The 18374-nt window shown below is 26.3% G+C and overlaps 1 protein-coding gene across 3 annotated transcripts in view; it reads left to right on the forward strand.

Annotated features, from left to right (window-relative positions):
• LOC134834815 (synaptotagmin-7) overlaps nt 1–18374 on the forward strand; it is an 87318-nt gene that overhangs the window by 63803 nt on the left and 5141 nt on the right. Inside the window, exons 1-2 of one of the 3 annotated variants that reach the window (XM_063849600.1) lie at nt 11795–11876; nt 16540–16624. Coding sequence is in view for 1 of the 3 variants with exons in the window: in XM_063849598.1 (XP_063705668.1) it covers nt 16540–16624 (85 nt within the window). In the remaining 2 variants the exon portion in view is untranslated. Of the gene's footprint in view, nt 1–11794; nt 11877–16539; nt 16625–18374 lie in introns of those variants that run through there. The other 2 variants (XM_063849598.1, XM_063849599.1) reach the window with 2 other exon arrangements.

Below are 18374 nucleotides of genomic sequence, written 5' to 3' on the forward strand. Positions count from 1 at the left end.
AAAAAAAAAAATTCTCGGAAATTGTTGGATATTGCCATTACATAACATCATCTCACGTATTAAAATATTGTGTGCTTATCAATTTTGGTTGGCTTCTCCTTGAGTTTTTGTGTAAACAAATGTTGTGATATTGTTGTGCAATCTTAAAAAGCGAGAGAAAAAGAGAATTCCTACAAGAAAACTCAAATAAGAATTTATGATTTGATTTGAATTGTGGCATTTTATAAAGAAAATTTTTCAGAATTTCTTTCAAGTGCAATATGGAAATTTATTGAGAAGAAATACCTATAAATTAGAAAGATGAAGATTTTCTTGGAAATTTAAAATATGAATTGATGAAAAAATTGAATTAAATAATTTGAAAATAATGAAAAAATTTTTTTTCAATATTTTAAATTCAATAAAAATGAAAATTTATAAAAAAAAATTAAATTAAAAAAAAAGAATTATTTTAATTTGAAATTTTAAAAGTTATATTTACATTTAAAAAAAATAATCTGATATAAAACTAAAAAATTTGATTTTAGAAAAAATGGCAAAAATTATTTAATTTATTAAAAATTTATATAATTTTTTTTTATTTTATTCAAAATTTTTTAAAGAATTAATAAATTAAAAACAAAATTAAATAAAATTTAGTAATAAATTTATTTTTTTTTTAATTTTTAAATTAATAAAATGAAATTTATAAATTTTTTTAATTTTTAAAAAATTAAAAATTTTTAAAAATTGTTTGCCATAAATTAAAAATAAAAAAAAAATTTAACAATAATTTTTTAAACTTTAATTTTTAAATTAATTAATTAATTAAACTAATAAAAATTGAATTAAATATTTTGAAAATAATGAAAAAAATTTTTTTCAATATTTTAAAATAAATAAAAATTCATATAGTACTTAAAAATTAAAAAAAAAAATAAATTATATTTTTATTTTAAAAAAATATTCAATCTGATACAAAATTAAAAATGTGATTTTAGAAAAAAAATGGCAAAAATTAATTAATTTATTAAAAATTTATATTATTTTTTTTTTATTTTATTAAAAATTATCAATACAATTAATAAATTAAAAATAAAATTTAATAATAAATTTTTAAAATTTAATTTTTAAATTAATTTTAAATTAAATTAAATAAATGATTAAATTTAATTTTTAAAAAATTGTGAAAATTTTTAAATTTTTCAAAACTTTTCTGCCACAAATTCTCCTAAAAAAATATTAATTTTTTTTTCGTGTATTTAAAAACCAAATAATTGTGCTATTTTCGCCTCTAAAAGCAACTCAACTACCATTTTCAACTCCCAAGCGTGTCGCAAAAAATATAATTAAGCAAGCAAATGATTACTGTATTTGTTAACCGTAATTGTTATTTTGTGCCAACACCTCGTCTCTACTCATCTCTCCTCTGTGTTAGTTAATCACGTCTCGTTACTAGAAAGTTTCGTACATAATGTTTCGTGTTGAGTGCAAAAAGGAAACTCATCATGATACGAGTCTCTCGTGTTTGTTACTAAAAAAAAACCTCATAAAGGAGGAAAAAAGTGAAAGCATCAACTGAGATACGTAATGAATCAAAGGACCTTGAAAGTGTCAGGAAGAAGCTGAAACTGATGATTTTTTCTTGTCATGAAAAATTGAAAATTATAAGCTTATTATAGGCGAAATTTACATCCTTGAAAGGCCAAAGTTTATCGTCGTCGCCTTTTTTTGCATGTATTCCGAAGGAAAAAAGGAAAAAGAAAAATACTATGGAAATAAATTGAACCTGCTTCGTGCCTCTTATCATCGAGAAAAAATTATACAATAGGCTGTTTTTTTTTTGACTAAACAAGAAAAAAAGACACCACAAAAAAATAACATGGGTGTAAAATTATTACTTTTGTGTCTCTTTTTTCATCGTTATACCGACTTACTTAGTCTTACGAGCAACAACAACAAGTATCTTTATCACACTTGGTGTCCTCTGGCTTTGATAAGAAACGAAGAGAAGAAGAGGAAGATGAAAATTTTTTGTCATTTTTCTTGCTTACTGAAAGTTTTACATTTTTTGCTGTGAAATTACGTTCTAATTGAATCGCTCTTAAAGTTTTTTTTTACAATTTGATTTTTTTCTTCTTTTTCTATTTCATCAGAAAAAAATACAATAAAATGTGTTACAAAGTCCCTTTTGGTTTAACACTTAACAAATTTTCTTTTTAATATATTTTTATTATTTTGTAACGAAAAATCCTCTTCGACGACCCGTCCATCGTCTCATCTCATCCGTTTTATTATTATATTGGAAAAACATAATAAAGTCCCGTGAAATAGAAGGAAACGATGATAAGATTATCAGATGAGACGAAGGAAGGAGATGTCGAGAAAAAAAGGTACGACACTTTATTTTATGAATTTTTTTCTTCTTTTGGCGTTGGAGATTTTTTTTTTATTCGCTCTTGATATGTTCAATTCGTGAACGATCGAAAATAATCAATTCACTCCATTTTTTATCAACAAGTTTTGCTGAAAAGTTATGCTGACATGTCAATTTTTTCCGTTGCTCAGTTCAATCAGTGATAAATGGAAACGAGAAAAAAAACGTATTTTTTAACTCGATTTGGCGTCAAAACTTTTCGCCAGCGGGGAAAGTTTCGCACGCAGTAAATCCTTGAAGGTCAAGGGAGACACAAGTTGGTGTCGTGTCGATAAAAATGATGAAACGAAAAGTTAATGACGAGGAATCTTTCCACGGAAATCGAATAAAAAGTTAAACGAGGTCACGTTTTTGTCGTAAATGCGGGATATATGTATATGATGGCCTTTCATTAATGTATTGACCCGAGTTTATTTACAACTCCCAAGTTACTTTTTAAAATTAGGGTTTATCCTTTTGATTTTGAAGTTTTTAAACTCATAAAAAAAGTTTTTTTAACAATTGATTGAAAGTTAAAATAATTTTTTTAAATAATATATTTTAAAAAATAAATAAGTTTAAATAAATAATAAAAAAAATTATTAAAATAAAAATTAAATCAATTTGTTAGAAGACTTTTTTAATCAAAAATAGAAAATATTTTCTATATTTATTTTTTTTATTGAAAACTGATAAAATCTAAAGTAAAAAAAAAATTTATCATTTTTTTATTAAAAAAAATCAATAAGTATAGATTTTTTTATTTTTTGATTAAAAAAAATAGATTCAATTTTTATGTTAATAATTTTTTTTATTATTAATTTAAACTTATTTTGTTTAATAAATTTATAAGAATTAAATCAATTTAAAAATCAAGAATTAAATATTTATTTTATATAAATTTTATTAATTTTAAAATTTTAATAAAATTAATTTAATAAATAAAAATTTTTAAATTATTAAATTAAATAAAAAAGATATAAAAAATCTTTTTTATTTAATTTAATGAGTTTGTTAATTTTTTTAAATAATCAAATTAATTTTATTAAATTTTTAATTAATTAAATTAATTTAATTAACAAAATAATTAAAAAATAGATTCAATTTTTAGGTTAATATTTTTTTTTATTATTAATTTAAACTTATTTTGTTTAATCAATTTATAAGAATTAAACCATTTATTTTTTTATAAAATATTTATTTTATATCAATTTTATTAATTTTAAAATTTTAATAAAATTAATTTAATTAAATAAAAATGTGATAAATTCATTAAATTAAATAAAAAAGATTAAATTTAAAAAATATTTTTTATTTAATTTAATGAATTTATTATTTTTTTAAATTAATTTTATTAATTTTAATTAATTTTTAATTTAATTAAAAAAATAATTTAATTTTTAAAATATGTTTATTATTAATTTAAACTTATTTTGTTTAATAAATCTATACGAATTAAATTAATTATTTTTTTTTAATATTCATTTTATTTAAATTTATTAATTTTAAAATTAAATTCAAAAATATTTTTTTAAAAATTTTTAAATAAAATAAAAATTTTTAAATAATTATTTAAATAAAAAATTTAAATAAAAATTTTTAATTAAATTTTATTAAAATTTAAAAAAGTTAAAAATATTAAAACTTCTTTTAAATTTCATTATTGTTTTTATTTAAAAAAAAAAAAAAAAAAATACTGAAATTTTTTAAATATAAAAAAAAAATTAAAAAAAATATTAAAAAATATTTAAAAAAAAAATAAAATAAATTTTTACCTTTTTATCTAAAAACATTTAAAATTATAATTCCATTTCTAAAAAAAATGAGATGAGTCTCCATAATTTTCTCGTAATATCATTTGAAATGAAGTGCTGACAAAACGATGAATATTTGATTAAATAATTCAACTTTCATTTATTTCTATAACGAGCATCTTGACGCTTCTTATTTTTTTTTTGCTGTTTCGTTACCCAAAGAAGCAAACAACAGCAGTAGAAAAGATGTCGAGAGAAAAAAAAAACGATTTTTATTAACTTTTGATGTTTTATACGCAACAAATGTCGACTTTCGTTATCGAATCAGATCATCTTACATAAAATATGTATTGTTTGGGGTTGATGACAAGACGTTTTGTGCTTCCTTTCGCATAACATCGTATCGGCAACGGAGCTTTGAAACAAATGTCGGCAACAAAACATGTGTGTGTGTGGAAATAAAAGGATATCACACCACAGTCTCGGCTTTGGAATACGAACCGTTTGTTGGCATTGTTATTATTATTTTATTGTTATAAATCTCTCCTTCTCATGTTTTTCTTGGCTCTGTCGTTTCTTCGATGTCCTAGATTCAACAATTGTCCCTTTTTCATTAAAGAGAAAAAAATCATCTGAAAGCGATTTATTGTGAATTTGAGCTTAAAACTTTTTTTTTTATTTTTTTGAAAAAAAGTTTCAAAAAAATCCTCTGATTTAAAGTTCAAACGGCTCGTGCGACAAAAAAAATCCCCAATAAAAGTCGCATGATAAAAGCCATCATTTACATGTGGTTCGCAACAAAAGCAACAAACATTCACGTAAAAAATCAAGCATCCAGGCAAACATGTCGTATAAAAAGGTATTTGTCCTCTTCGTGCGGATTAAAGTTAATTCCCTTTTTTTCCTGCGTTACGCCATCAAATACATCAACTCGTGATTTAAAAAAAATCATATTTTGCGGACATGTTGAGCATAATGGAGTGGAGACGCCTGGTTATTAGCGTTCATTTTGTGACGTAATTTTTGTTTTTTTTTTATTAAATTAGCTTATGTTTCATCTTTTGTGCAATTTAATTATGCGTCGTGTTCTCATAAATATTATAATAAATAAGCTTTTGTTCAACAAAAAAAAAAAAAAATAATAATTCGTTTTGAATTTGCATGTCGTGCGGTTAGCTCCCTTTCGCATGCACCTGGAAATGGAAAACTCTTTATGCATGAGACGAAAATGCAACGAACCGCATTTCGTTTATTTTCTTTAACATTAACATGAAACGAAATGTGTGGAAAATTATCGTGATGTGACTTGAAGGATTTTTGTTTTTTGATTTATGTGACTTTTTTTATTTTGTTATTTATTTAAATTTTATTTTTAATTTGTTCATTTATTTTTAAATTTTTTATTAAATTTGGTACAAAATATTCACTTTTGAAAATGAAATTTTATTTATTTTATTTTTATCAAACAACTGAAAATAAAAAAAATAATTTAAAAAAAATATTAAAAATTAATTAAATAAAATAATATTTTAAAATAGTTAAAAGAAAAGTAATTTCATTAATTATTTATTTATTTTTTAAATTTAAAATAAAATTAATTTAATTAATTAAAAATTTAAAAAAAATATATTTTTTTTTTTCATATTTTATATAAACTAATTATATTAATAAAATTTACTTCAAATAAAATTAAATTTAAAAAAAGTTTAAGATAAAGTCCTATTTTTTTTTAATTTAATTAATTTATTAAATTTTTAATTAATTAAATTAATTTTATTTTAAATCCATTTTAAATTGAAAAAAAATACAATTTTATTTTTTTTATAATATACATTAAATCTTCATTAATTTTAATTTTTTAATTACATAAAATTAAAATAATAATAAAATAAAATAAAATTAAATAATTTAAAAAATATATTTTTAAACAATTTTTACAAAGAAATCTCTTAATTATTTTTAATTTTTTAAAAATTAATTTTCATTTTTTTTTTTAAATATATATATTTAAAAATGAATTACTTAATTTTTTTTTTTTTTTTTTTTGAAAATTCCGTTGAGTTTAGCCATTTTTGAAATTTTAATATAAATTAACGAAAATTAAAAAAATAATTAAATTTTAACGGACATTCATAAAAACGACTAAAATATCTATTTATTTTCTCCAAAAATTTAAAATGCGATAATTAATGAAAAACGTCACAGTCTTTTGTTTTCGCCAAAGCTTTTCAACTTTTATAACATTTTTTTTTTATTTTATCTTTAAAAAGAATGTTTTTCTTCTTTTTTTGTGCTGATAGCGAACAAATTTTCTCTTTGCTACCCATCATCAAAAAATTTAATACAAAAAATAGTCGCGCTTTCTTCCTTTGATGACTAAGAGATAGCAAACTAGAAGAGCGCACTTAAATAGTTAAAAAGGTGAATATTTTAATATTTTATGAAGGAAGCTGGCAAAGTGAGAAGAAAACTTTATTAAAGCAAGCAAAATATTGATACAAGAATTTCATTTAGCGCGCGGCGCATGAATGAAGTGCTCTTCAATAAACGAAACATTTACGAAAATAAATATAACACCTCCGACTGGGTACTTTAATGTTATGTAAATTTGATCGTTTTTAATGTTGCGGCACGGAAAACGGGCACCAGGTGATCAAATTAATTAATTTTAGATTATTTTTTGTCTGAAAAAATTAACGATTTCGGAAGACAACCGATAACTGATGGGCTTTTTGCTCGTTTTTTGTAACCACTAAATCTGCTTTTGATTGAGATTTTACGTTGTTTTATCTTTATGCGTCGGTTTTCGCGATGCAGAGAGAAAAGGTAAATATGGAAGTGCGTCGACCATTAAACGTAAAAATATATTGTCGTTGTCAGAGATTACAGCCAACCCCCATAAATGATATCAAAATGGATTTGTTGAACTACATCACGAGCGGTGGCTTGCTTACATAGGACTAGAACACGTTTTTACGGAGAAAAAAAATGAAAGAAGATGGTAACTAAAGTAAATATTCACATCAGAAGTACAAACAGTATAATTCTATTCAAAAAAAAAAAAAAAAAAAAAAAAAAAATGAGGAAAATGATACATTCAAGGATGTAGCCGGAAAAAGTGATTATTATTACTCTACATTTTTTACTTGGTTTTTTTGTTGGCTTTGCATTGAAGCAAATTTTATCAGGGATGATCTGACGATAAATTAATAGAAATATGAAGATTAAAGTTGTCCCTCAACTTCAAAATGTTTAAAAAATATTTTTAAAAAATTATTTGTTTCTTTAAAGCCTGATTTTAAAGTGTTTAAAATAACATCTTAGGATTTAAGCAAGCTTCTCGAAAGATTTTAGATTTTTTTTTTGAGATTTAAATTCAACACGCTTATTTATTTATTTGTCAAAGGCTCAACAGGGAAGAACCCTTGGCAGTCATTTTTTTTGGGGTAAAAAAGCCATCGAAAAACGCTCTCCGGCATAAAAAAAACCATCTTTTCAAATAAAATACAATACAATACAATAAATCAATAAATTCTTGAAGTTCAGGAGTTGGCTTCTTTGGCACAGTTTGGTGATGCGATTTGAGTTACAGTTGACATCACATAAGACATAATAAGATACAAGAAGAACAAAAATTCACCAGCGATTGAGCCAGCCAAATTAAATTTTTTTCCCCTTACCTCAAAGGCGGTGGGATTCCGCCATCTGCCCAATCGTCTGATGGTGCCAGTTCAGTCGCCATTTCCTAAAATCTATTCCTTGAGACTCCAAAACTAAAAATGTCCTCTAGGTCCAGTGAAACTGTCAATGAGAAAAAGTTGATTATTTTGTTCAGGAGCCGACACATCCATGTCACGGGCTCATGTTGCCCGTAATTCGTTCTCCTAAAAGGAACGACGAAGGTTTCAGTGCTGCGTGCCGACTCTCTGTTCATCTTCAGCTGAAACTTTCCTCCTTATGACTAATTGTTGCAGTCCAAGTTTAGAGCATCGGGATTCATATTCGGGCATCAGATCTTGATTCACTATCTTCCCCAAAGCATACCTGGTGAATCTGCGCTTCTACTTTTGAGGTTTTAAATTAACTTTAAGAGGTTTAAGGTTTACTTCTAGAGGTCTTAAATCGTTTTTCTGAAGTTTCTAATTGACTTCAAGAAGCTTAAGGTCTACTTCTAGAGGTCTTAAATCATTTAATTTTTTAAAGTCCATGATTGACTTCCGGAAGTTTAAGTTGTTAAATTCACAATCAATTAGTTAAGCTTTAACTTCTCAAAATCAATTTCAAAAGTTTAATTAATTTTCAATAGATGACTTTAAAAAATTGACACCTTTTCACTCCTTTTACTATTTGGAAAAAAAAAATCATTAAAAACAATTTTGCGACGGCAGCAAAAGTTCACAACTATAATTATCGCTTAAATGCCATAAACGTATTAGAACGACATAAACATTTATTTATCACCATACATTAGAAAAGTTTTGAACTAACTTTCACCTCATCTCTCGTTTTCTGTCTGACGTCCATAATTTACTCTAAATACGTGCCGATTTGCATTTCCGCCACCTACGAAAGTTCTCCGTTTGATATAAATTACATCGATTGAAACTGTCCAGAAATTGCTTCATCAAGGTTTCATTGAACAAAAAAAAAATCCTCAAATTAATCTGCGAAAAAAAAAAACGATTCAATTACTCTAATGACTCTCGGATTTTTAAATGTTTTCAGCAATAAAATTTTTCTCGACTCTTTTAAAGTGGAACAAAACACACAGGCGTTAATCGTGCGCGCAATCAGCCAAGAATGTCGATGGCAAAAAAAAAAAGTTTTCTCCTTTCTTTTTCATCATTTCGTTGCGAAAGAGCGAGAGAATGAAGAACGGAGAATGCGTGCGATTATTCATTAAAGTAGAAGTAATGAGTGTAATAAAAGTGTTAAAGCTCTTCTGTTTATCTTCTCTGTCTGTGTGCCGCAAGACATTTATTAAAAATTAACCTTTGGGCAGCACCTGAGAAAAATCGCGTAGAAAGCAATGAAATTTGATTGGTTGAACATTATGCAAAGATTTTTCTTTCGCGTTTCACGTAAAAGTAGCGTCAAAAACACAGATTATCCGGTCTTTCAAGGCAAAATTCAATTTTCAGAACAAGAAGCAATGTCTCCATTATTACCATTGAAATAGATACCAGATTGAAGAGGAAGATGAAATTCAATGAATTTGTTTAACAATAAAATATGAAAAGCGGAAACTGTTTTACAATGTTCGAGTATCGCTCCTACGTATATGGGAGAGACAAATCTTGCATATATATGCAAGCAAGCAGCTGCTGTCGGTAATGCTTGTTGGTACATTAAAACGATTTTGCGTTAACTTTCGAACAAAATGTAACTACACATCGACATTATTTCACATAAAATTCCATTGTATAGCAGATATGATTTGTAAGAGGAAATAGGAACATGTCAATGTTGCTCGAATGAATAAGAGATTCGAACAAACAGCTTTAAAATGCTGAATTTTTGATCAAAGAAGTAGTTGAAAAGTATTTTTTAATTATCGATTTTACAAAGTTTCATTTTTCAAAGCGCCCTCTTGTGGAAATTTTTGGATCAAAAGATTAAGATTGAGCGTTCAAGACTTGATTTGCTTTAAAAAAGTCTTAAAAGCGCCCTCTTGTGGCAAATCTTAAAGCTATGAGATTAAAAAATTACGTTTTAGTGTGGTTTGCTTTATAAAAATTTCAAAAGCGCCCCCTTGTGGCAAATTTTAGAACCATGAGATGAAAATTTATCGTTCAAGCGTAATTTGATTTATAAACTTTTTTAAAGCGCCATCTTGTGTCAATATTTTTCAAGCTACAATCATAAAATGGAGTTAATTCATCTAAAATTTATTTAAAGCTTAATTTAAACTCATCTTTTAGTATCGAAATTCGATATTCAAAGACGAAAAATGCTTTTTCAAAATTTCCCTTAATAAACTTCTTAAGCGCCATCTAAGTACAAATTTTATTATCAAGAATTGGAGAATGATGATTTAAAGCGCCCTCTTGTGATGAATATTAGTTAAAAACCTGATTTGCTTCTATCATAATAAGTGTATCAAGTATTAAAATATCAATATTCATCAAATGGCATGAATTTTTCAAAGAAATTCCGTAAGAAATGATGGATTTATAAATATTTTTGATCATTAAGCTAAATTTTTAGTATTTTGATCAAAAATTATTCAAAAATATGGAAATTTATTGAGAAAATTTAAAATGATGAATTTCTTTGAATTTTTTTAAATTTTTAACTTTTTTAAGGCGCGATATAATTTTCTATTGAAAGTGCTTATTTGATTTTAAAATTCCCTGTGCCCTATTGTGCCCTAACTCAGAGTTGCCCTATGATAGAATTTTCACTGTATTAAAAAAATTATAAAAGCTTTAAACGTAAATTTGAGAATAATTAAATGAAAATAAATTATTTCAAATATAGAAATTTAAAAAACGCCCCCTTATGGCAATTTTTCTCATGTCAGAATCAAAAATGAAATAATTATTTCTTCCATACTTTTTTAAAGCTAACTTTAAAATCGTGTTTTAGTATCAAGTTTAGTCAAGACAAAAATTGTTCTTTAAAAGTTTGTTTTTTCTTTATAAAATTTTTTTAAGCGCCATCTATAGACAAAATTTTCTATAATGAGTTTTTTTCGTGTAAAATTAAAGTTTTAAAACTTTTAAAGCGCCCTCTAGCGCCAATTTCAATAAGTTTTCTAATATCCCTCAAACCCTCATTCAATTATTTTTTCATTTTTCAAACTCCTACGCTATTCAAATACGAGATAATAAGATTGACATGATGTCGTGGCATGTAAATTCCCTTGTAATTTTCCGTATATTTCTCCTTCTTATAATGTCACCTCGTGTCATGTCGCGTCTTTTTGTTGTATATTGATACGAAGCAGCCCTATCGCGTTACATAAGAGCAACCGCCATCGCTTCCAACGCGCATCTGGGACAAATCTATTAGCGTCTATTACGCGGGAAAAACATCTGTTTATAAGCTTTTGTTTTGCTGTCTCATCATCATCATCATCAACGTTGTTTGTTTCTTCTCTGGTTGTTGTTGTCGTCATAAAATGCAATGTAATGCAAATAATGTAACAAAACAAAAGAATCGGTCTGAAAATGCAAAATTTTCCGAGTCTTTCTCTCTCTCCATCTCTCGCTTTAAACGTGTTGAATGAGTGAATGTTCACGGAATGAAAGGAGAACAATAAATTGTAAGCAGAATAAAATGCAGATTATTAACACTCGAGGAATTTCAACTTCCTTTCTCTCGGATAGTAATCAAGTGCTTTGAGCCCCACCGATTGTTCAATTAATTGAAATAGTTAAAAATAAACCTCAAAATGGCGTCGTAGTGCGATAAAACTATGACAATGACCAAATGCAACAAATTCTGTCGACGAGTGAAATTTTTTGTCTTCATCATGTACGAAAAGTTGTGCGCGACTAAATAAATAACGAAAAAAAAAATCACAGCGAGACACCGACACAGGAGTGACAGGAGTTAATGCATCAAAATTCAAATACAATAACAACAAACGTCGACGGCAGCAGCAAAACAAACGGTGACGACAGTATAATGTGGGCGGCGATGACACGTTCCATTGAAATATTAGTAGCTTTCATAGAATATTACTCGGCGACGACGGCAAATACGATTGCCGAGCAAGCCAGGTAATTAATTTTCGCATTCGAATCGATTCAATTCGATAAGTATCTTTCGGTTTGTATTTCCTTGTTTGGTTTCCTTTCCTCCGCTTTTCCTCTTTTAAATGTAGCAGCTCGGCACGGGAAAATTCATTTAAAACGATTCAGGTCACACACAGCTTCACAGAGTTAATGGATCGCTCTTTTAAAGCTGCTTTGCATGAATGAAAACTTTATATCAATCACTGAATATTTAAAATAATTTGAATTAAGTACATTCAATTGATTTCGCTTTTTGTTTTACTCTCCAAAGAGTAAAACGGACAGGAAATGAAATTCCATTGGATGGCATTGTAGATTTAATTTTGATCTTTTTCGAAGAATTTTTTGGTCTGTCATTGATTTTAAAATGAAATTAAAAAAGTTAGAGCTTTTTGTTTCTTTATTTTGATGGAATACAGTACCTGTCTAGAAACTTGAATTAGCACAAGGCGATTTTCAAATTTCAATCTTTTATTTTTTTAAATTTATTCAAAATTTTGATCATACTTACTTGTGAGTTCGAAATTTTTAATTTTTAGACCTTTTTGATCTAAAAAAGAAAATTTTTGTAAATTAAATTTCAAAAATGTTTAGAGCTTAAAATAAAAAATAGAGAAAGTAGTCGTCTACAGAACGCATTTCGATGTTATATATCTACGATTTTTTGTACTCTTCAATTCACATTTTCGTACTCCTCATGACCCTTTCGCAATTCCATACACATTTTAATCAAAACTGTGTCAAAGGAAATTTTTTTTCAGTTTCTATTTTTTGTGCAGTTTTGAGTTGAAAAATGATTAAAAATGATAAATTAGAGCCCTCTGACAAATTTTTATCCATTTGGAGCAAGATTTGACAAAAATGGCTTTGACACAGTTTTTGACACAGTTTTTTTGCTCTTGATTTAGTTGTCAAAATAAAACTATGTCAAAGGAAATTATTTTTTCAATTTCATTTTTTATATGCCCAGAGACCCTTAGGGTACTTAAATAACTAAGAATTACTTACAAAAATTTTGGGGCACACCGGAACACACACACGACAAGTCGAGTTTAATACCGCATCTTTTCTTCGAAATGCGGTAAAAAACTTGATTTTTTTTATGAAACATAAACTTTATAAAAACTTGAATTAGCACAAAGCGATTTTCAAATTTCATTGTTTACTTTTAAGAATTAAATGTTTGGTTTGGATGTAAGTTTTCTGTAAGAAATTTGAAATTAATTTAATTTGTTTTAAACAGCTAAATAAATAAATAAAGAAAAAAAATGCTTTCATACTTTTTTGATGAAATGTAAGCTGTAGCATTTTACAAATTCGAATTAGCAAGAGGCGATTTTAAAATTTTTAACTTTAAACAATTCAATTGACATTTTTAAATTTTTATAACTAAACCTAAAAGGGGAACCAATGCATTTTTTTCAAAAACTTTAATATGAAAACTTTAAAAAGAACTTTCGTCGTGGTTGAAAAAACAAAAACTTTAAGAAAAAAACAAGAAAATAAGATGTGAATGAAATGACAATCTCAGCACTTATCTAATAAATTTAATTTATATCACAATTTTTTTTTTGTTTCCCTCCAATTTTCTTCTTGTCATATTTTGCGACATTCGCAATTTTTACGATCCCGATAAATATCCGAATTGCGTCAGCATAGCTCAAAAAACATTCAGAAAAAATAAGAAAATGAAGGAGAAAAAAACATTCGATTCCATTATTCGCCAACATTTGAAACCACTTGTGCTAATTTTGTTTCTTTTTCTCTTATTCATTTTCGTCGAGATACTTTTTTTATGAAGCTTTTCAAGGTAAATAAAATTGAATTGCAACCACTTTTGGTAACCTCTAACAATCGGTTTTGAACTTTATTGTGGCTGTTAATGTAATAAATTTAGTGATTGCAACTATTTATTTTATTAATTGTTCCATAAATACCACAATACCGCGCTGCAGCATGGATGCTTCCTCGTCTCGTGAAAAACAAATAAAATACATTTTTTTTTATCTCTCTTTAATTAATCTGTACAAGAGGAAGGTCGGTTGGTACACGAAAGAGGAGCGCGTGTACCAGAGGGCAAAAAGTATGTAACATTTAATATTGTTATATTTAAAATAAATTGAATTCCATTTATATTTTATATTATTTATATTTTTATGTATATATTGGATCAAATTATAAATATGTGCAAAATGGCAGATTTCGCGCACAGTGGGATTGATTCACATAAAAATTAGCCAAAAATTTTTTTTTAATTATTTAAAAACAAAAAAAAATTTTTTGAATAAAAATATTCAGTTTTTACAAAATACTCGCTAGATGGCGCTTCAAAATTACATTTAAAGCGCCATCTACCCGCTATTTGTTAAGAGAAAATTTTTCGTTCAAAAAATGTTTTTTTACAATTTCCAAATTCAAGTATCAGTTCAATGAAGTTTTTAAGATTCTTTCATTGAAATAAAAATGATACTCAAATTTGATCCAAAGTTGATTTCTTTTAAAAGATCTTTCAAGTGATCCCTCAGTTTTTGATCTTTGGATCAAAAATTAGTTAAATAACTGATCCTTAAGCTTTTTACACAGTTTCACAAAAAATTTAGCTCGTCAATTGAGAAACCTCAAGATAAATATTTCATAGTAGCAAAATTGCTCCCATATTTGAGTAACTCAAACTATGGCACCCCATCGACATATTTGCTCACATATTGTATCACGATCGGTTTACAATGCAAACAAACCTAACGAAGTGTCGAGAATAAAATGCGTGCTCAATATCGTATAAAGTGGATGACTCTCACTGCCTCGTTTTATTTTATAATGAAATATGGAGAAAGAGGTAGAATGGATACATATCGCAATAAAGATGGTATTTTAATTGACAATTCAATATTTGCATATTAATGTGTTGTTTGCGACTTGCGACATAACATGTGACCAGGAATTTTTTTTTCATTGAAAGAAATGTCAAGTGTTAGAATATTTGTTCAATTAGTTTGTGGATTGACTACTTAATTGACAGTATCATAGATGTAAACAATTTCTACAGCTTCAACTTGGGCTCAGAATTGTCAAGAACTCAAAATTACTTCAAAACTGACTTTTTGAATGCTTAACGGTTCAAAAAATATCCAGTTGGGTTTTTGTGATTCTAAAGGATCAAGATACGAACTTGATGTTGATCATTATTCCTCAAGTTAAACGATTTTATTGCCACAAATTAGTCTCATTGTAGTCTTTTGAGGAATCGTAAGCCTTTAATCTGTCAAGTGAATGCCCTTCAAATGCCCTTGAAATTCAGTTAGGACTCTTAAAAGGTCTTAGAAAGTCTCTAAAAGTTCTAAGTAAACATATTTGATCAAACATTTGAACTCGAACTAAAAGTGGCAATTAGTTTTCAAAATGGCTGAAAAATCTAAACCCAGTTAACAAACTGAATTGTTAGTTTGTGATTTGGGTTTAGATTGTTCAGCCATCATAAAAAATCATACAACCCCTTAAGAATCAGAGTCAAATTGATCCCTTAAGGGGATTTTTTGATATCTTAAGGGATCAATTTGTTCCCTTAAGGATTTTATCTGACCCCTTAAGGGATCAATCTGACCCGTTTTTCGCCCATAAGGTAAACTAATTGGCATCCCTTAAAGTGGCAAACAGTTTTCAAAATGGCTGAACAATCTAAACCCAAATTACAAACTAACGATTCAGTTTGTTAACTGGGTTTAGATTTTTCAGCCATTTTGAAAACTAATTGCCACTTTAAGGGATGCCAATTAGTTCAGTGGTCAAGTTATCGAACTCGTCGTAGGGTTTTTTAGTTCGAGGCATAAAATTTTTCATTCATACGAGTTTATTTGGTACTTTTGGAGACCTTCTAAGACCTTTTGACAGTCTTAATTGAATTTCAAGGGCACCCATTTGACAGGTTAAAAGTTTACGATTCCTACAAAGACTACAAAGAGACCAACTTGTGGCAATAAAATTGTTCAATTGCTGTAATTAAATCTCCTTCAAGTACCTGATTCGATGGAAAATGGTCACAGGTGAAGTTAAACACAAATCAAGTTAACTAAGTAAGGTAGAGAAAAATTGCCTGAAGGTCTTCATCTCTAATGAAATTCACATGTGAATACTTTCATAAACAATGTTCAATTAAAGTGTTCAAATTTTCTCGGAACTGTCTCAATAATTTTACGCAATTTTGACTTTCAAAGCGTTCATCATTTCTTCGAAAGTCTATCAAGAGTCTGTCACGAGATAATTGAGCATCATTCGCCTCAAGTAATAATATATTGAGCACACACACTTTATCGTGCATTGTTTCATTCCATCATTCGCCGAATGACTATGGAGACTATCAAAACAATTTTCTTCCATTTTCATGTGAAGCGAGCGATGTATCACGTTTGTACGCCCGACAATATCCATCACGTAGGAACATTGCATCCCGCATATAAGATGATATGAAAATATTTTTCATGTTTTTCGTACCTAAATAAATAAAGTGGAAAAAAACGAGTAACGACAAAGTCAACGAGAACAAAAATAGCATCGAAAAAGTATCGATTTTCGCGAGACTGACCTAACGACGGATACGAGAAATAAAAAAGTCGTCAATTAATGACCTTTAAATTTTTTTTTGTCATTTTAGAACTGTTGCAAGCCCACAAACAAAGTCACCGGGTGGATCCAGTAGCGGCGTCGACGGCACAAATGCCAACAAAGACCATCCTTCGGTACGTATGGAAATTAATTTGATAAAATTTCAATGTCAGCATTTTGCCTTCTTCTTTCGGCGACTCTCTTCTCTTAATCTAATAAATCCCGATAAATGTGCATGATTCTATTCTAAAGAGCTACTATTTGAGGCTTTTTGTCCCTTTTTTAATCACAAAATGATAAAACTCTCCTTTCTCTTATACTTCTTCCTCTTATTCAATGTTTCAATGTTCACGATCCTCTAAATTTTTTGAAAAAAAGAGAGAAAATGAGAGAGAAAATTTGTTATGCAATCAAAAATAAAATACGGAAGCATGTAGCTCGCCCATCCATCCAATGTACTGTTAAATGTACCTCTTCTCTTAATTTATTGTTGATTGTTCGTTTGATGTTGTTGTCTTCAACTGTGCTCCCTTCTACTTGATATGTCATCTCTTCGTTGTGTGTAACCGATTGCGTAACTTCGATGGAATTTAATTTAGATTTTGGTCAATTAAAAGCCCAAATCAGTAAATTCAATTATTTGATTGAAAGGAATTTGTGTGTCAGTAATAATGATAATTAAGTAGATGAAAGTTTTCGTTAAAGGGTTAATTTTTTAATTTAATTTTAATTTTAATTTTAATTTTAATTTTAATTTTAATTTTAATTTTAATTTTAATTTTAATTTTAATTTTAATTTTAATTTTAATTTTAATTTTAATTTTAATTTTAATTTTAATTTTAATTTTAATTTTAATTTTAATTTTAATTTTAATTTTAATTTTAATTTTAATTTTAATTTTAATTTTAATTTTAATTTTAATTTTAATTTTAATTTTAATTTTAATTTTAATTTTAATTTTAATTTTAATTTTAATTTTAATTTTAATTTTAATTTTAATTTTAATTTTAATTTTAATTTTAATTTTAATTTTAATTTTAATTTTAATTTTAATTTTAATTTTAATTTTAATTTTAATTTTAATTTTAATTTTAATTTTAATTTTAATTTTAATTTTAATTTTAATTTTAATTTTAATTTTAATTTTAATTTTAATTTTAATTTTAATTTTAATTTTAATTTTAATTTTAATTTTAATTTTAATTTTAATTTTAATTTTAATTTTAATTTTAATTTTAATTTTAATTTTAATTTTAATTTTAATTTTAATTTTAATTTTAATTTTAATTTTAATTTTAATTTTAATTTTAATTTTAATTTTAATTTTAATTTTAATTTTAATTTTAATTTTAATTTTAATTTTAATTTTAATTTTAATTTTAAAGAAACTTTAAAAACGTTAGAAAAGCTACAAAACACCATGAAAAGGGAGAAAAATAGAATAAAATTGTAGCCATTTGTCTTTCCTTTACTTTTTCTCTAATTTATTGTGCAAAAAGAAAAATCATTAACAGACATGACAAATTAAGAGCTTAATCTGAAAATGGGAAATGAGAAACGGGAAAAACGAAGGAAAAATCTCATTTCGACGCACGCAGAAAGAGAAACATGTGTGCCACGAGAATATTTTCAATATTTGTCTTTTATTTACTCCCAACGTAAACAAGAAAATGTTGTACAACGTAATTATTTTGATTTATTGTTGCTTTTTTCGGGGAATCAAATTATATAAATTATGTTGATACAAAGATTCATTTTAAGGCGTTTCCAGGTTATTTTGCCTCAATTTGGTTGTGCAGAGAATATTTCGGAGGTAATTAGACAAAAGCTGGGGTTTTATTAAGATTTTTTTTTTTGAAAAGACAATTACGAAGAGATTTCCT

Source organism: Culicoides brevitarsis, chromosome 3 (genome assembly GCF_036172545.1).
Source record: "Culicoides brevitarsis isolate CSIRO-B50_1 chromosome 3, AGI_CSIRO_Cbre_v1, whole genome shotgun sequence".
Classification (NCBI taxonomy): domain Eukaryota; kingdom Metazoa; phylum Arthropoda; class Insecta; order Diptera; family Ceratopogonidae; genus Culicoides; species Culicoides brevitarsis.